Here is a 3,148-nt window from a genome sequence, read left to right on the forward strand (position 1 = left end):
TGGTATTAGAAGATGCATTAGGCTGAAAAACAATTATATTTACTGCAACCATTTAAAGAAACCACATCTGTTTATTCATAACATTCAAGAGAGAAAGAAATCTTTTACAACAAACCTGGCCCTTAACAGCAAAAAAAATAATTTTAACAGAAGTTAAACATTCACCATCCGGTGGCCCCTATTTGCCACCTGATATCCTTAAAAATGGAAAGCAGAAGATAAATTAGGATTTGCCCTTAAAATTGAACATGTATGCCTGCATGCATGCACAGACACATCTGGAGAGATAAAGTCACTGCCCTTGTCCACATTTTTGACAGTTTCATCATTATGCCACAAAATACAACCTAGGACTGTCTCATCCTTCATAAACAGACAAATACACCAATTGTATACCAGTACAGCCAGATTTTCCAAGGCCCTCTTCACACATGTACTTGCTTGCTGCACAGGGCATAACCATGATCCCAGAGACGACAAGTATTTTCACACTGATCTCACAAAGGAAGAAAGATTTTGCTGCAAGACCTTTCAGTAAGGTAATTTTAAAAATACTTTTACATCAGTGATGTAGAGTGAATGAAGATGTGATTTTAATGCCATTTTCCAATGCCAGCACAGCGGAAACTGATTGCAATGTAAAGAAGAATCAGGTCCGTAATTAACAGTTTTCTGGAGGTTCTTAGTACACAACAGTTCCCAACTTCAGTCTTTCTGTATTTATTATAACTTAGTGTTTCAATTAAATAACAATTTTTGATATATCTCAATTTAGAGTAGCCAATCTGAGGCGTCAAATGCTGCTCCTTCTGCTGGACAGAGCATATTTACTGAAGGTCTGGCCTTAAGCTAGAAACCAGAATTTGATGAAGATGGATGGGGGATACAGACAGGCATTTCCATCATAACACAGACCTCTTATCATGCAGGGAGTCTGCTGCTGCAGATCCTGTATAATATTACAGTATTAAACTATTTGAATTCTTTGTACCACCCAAACTACTGAATCCAGACTGTACAAGCCAAGAACATGAAAAAGAAATACTTTACCAACTGATAAAAATTATTTTACTAAAACAATAGCACCAGAATTCACTTCAAAAAGTAATTATACCTGTCTTGTTGTGGTTGAGGTTTCCCTTCCATTGCAGTGAGAAGGGTTGGAGCCAATTCACACTGCTTTTCCACAGGCAGACGTGGGTATCCCATCTTAACATAAATTATGGTAAAATTCTAGAGGAGTAGAAGAAGTACAGTATTGCAACAGTGCAAAAGAGGTATCCATTCTTTAAACATTTCTTCTATGTTGTGTTACATAATTGGGTGTTGGAAACAAGAAATTAGTCTCCCAAAACATGCATTAAGTCTAAGACTCATCAGACTGACAGCTATTAAAAGGAAGGCTCAGCAAGAACTACTTAGAGTAGGTCTTGCTAAGCCTCCACTTTAAAAGCTGGAAAAAACCAACAACAAAAAAAAAAATCCCTCTCTGACTTTTCTAATCCCCTGACAACTTCACCAAAAGCAGCTGCAACTAAGCAACAGCTTCAAGGAAAGAAAATGCAGTGTTCCCTCTTACCTATTTCTGAAATAAAACAGACAGTGATATTGAATAAATACCAAGTCGGCCGCACAGGCAAGGTTTCTCTTGAAACATGTTTCTAAAACCATCATTATTAAAAGCTGCAAATGTAATTAGAAGTCCAGTGACAGGACAGCACAGTCGAGTAATACCGAATACTGGGCCATGCAACTCCTACTCTGTGGACCCAAATCCAGCCAAGAACTGCAGAGGTAAGAGTTCCATGAGTGGGTCGAAAAAAGTGCTGACAAGGGAAGCACTACAATTCTTTGCAGATGGTTCTATGCAGCCTTATGATGCAAAACAATATGCATTACTCAGATACATGACTTAAAAGAGGTTTTTGACACGTCCAGCCAAAAGCACAGTTTATGTCAAGTATGTCTTCAAAGCAGATCGTCCTTTTTGCTCTACAAAACACAGCCACTCCAGAAGCCCTCGGCCATTTCTAAATGGTGAACTACAGATAATGTCATTTGCTTAAAGACAACTAAAGACTACTTCTGTGTAACTGCTTTTTAAAGTCTCAATATTTCTCCAATTTCATTCATTTATGCTACACATGACTGAATAGTAAAATGAAAAGGACAAAGTTTCCCTATGATTTTATCATTTTTTCATTTGCAAAAGATCTACCAAAGCTAAAACAAACTGTCTCAGTTTCACAACAACATTTTAAAACCATTTTCACTTTTTAAACCACCTTGAATTAAATAATCCAGTAAAGTTTCACAATCTATTAAATAACATCTTTTCAGTCTTTTCTTGCTCAGCTAAGTTCCTGACCCTCAAATCACAAAAATACAGATTTGCATGTGTTCAGAGAAATACAGGTGTTTTAAGCAAAACTCTGATCCTGCACTATGTTTTAAGACCATTATCCTCCAGGTATCAGGAAAAGAAGTGGTTAAGTACTTCCAAAAATGGATCTTGTAACAATACAAGCAATGGCAATTCATGGCCCATGAAATACCAGGAGTAATTATCAGTGATTTGAACAGAAAAATGCTTTATGAAACAAAGTTTCACCCATATCAGACTATCAAGTTGAAAGAAAAAAAACTCTTAAAACATCAACCTTGCAGCAACAATGTAACATACCAAGAAAACTGACAGACCTAAATACAGGCACTTTAAAGAATATTCTGCTTGCTACAAGTAAAGCAGCAAACATTCTTGAAAGAAAAGACACTTACAGTCACAAAAGACACTGCAGAAGGATCTTGGTATTGAACTAGCAATGTCTCTACTGGAAGCTGAATTTTCGGACGACTTTTGATGCGCTTATTCAGGTGAACCAGCAGTTCCATGACCTGGTAGGAAGAAATACAACAAAAACCATGAAAGAACCACTGTTAAGATTACTTTGGACTCCATGCATCACCCTCAGTCCACTAAGTATAGGGTGACACATCAGGCCTGAGCTTACTGATTATTTAATCTCAAAGAAAACAGCAGCTGGCATTTATTGTACCATCTTGAAACCACTCTGACACATCTCAAGTCACCATTAGGACAAAGACATAAGTCCCAAACCATGTCATAACTAATAACCTTCCATCAACA

General features: G+C 37.1%; 1 protein-coding gene across 1 annotated transcript in view; it reads right to left on the reverse strand.

Moving 5' to 3' along the window:
• The window catches only part of KIAA0368 (KIAA0368 ortholog), a gene marked incomplete at its 5' end in the record, with an annotated part of 49,213 nt that extends 46,318 nt beyond the window's left edge, over positions 1-2,895 (reverse strand). Inside the window, 3 exon segments of the mRNA XM_009072248.1 lie at positions 2-22; positions 1,115-1,233; positions 2,779-2,895. Of these exon segments, the coding sequence (XP_009070496.1) occupies positions 2-22; positions 1,115-1,233; positions 2,779-2,895 (257 nt within the window).
• Positions 2,896-3,148: the final 253 nt, after the last annotated feature.

The sequence above is a fragment of the Acanthisitta chloris genome, unplaced genomic scaffold (genome assembly GCF_000695815.1).
Source record: "Acanthisitta chloris isolate BGI_N310 unplaced genomic scaffold, ASM69581v1 scaffold15843, whole genome shotgun sequence".
NCBI lineage: Eukaryota > Metazoa > Chordata > Aves > Passeriformes > Acanthisittidae > Acanthisitta > Acanthisitta chloris.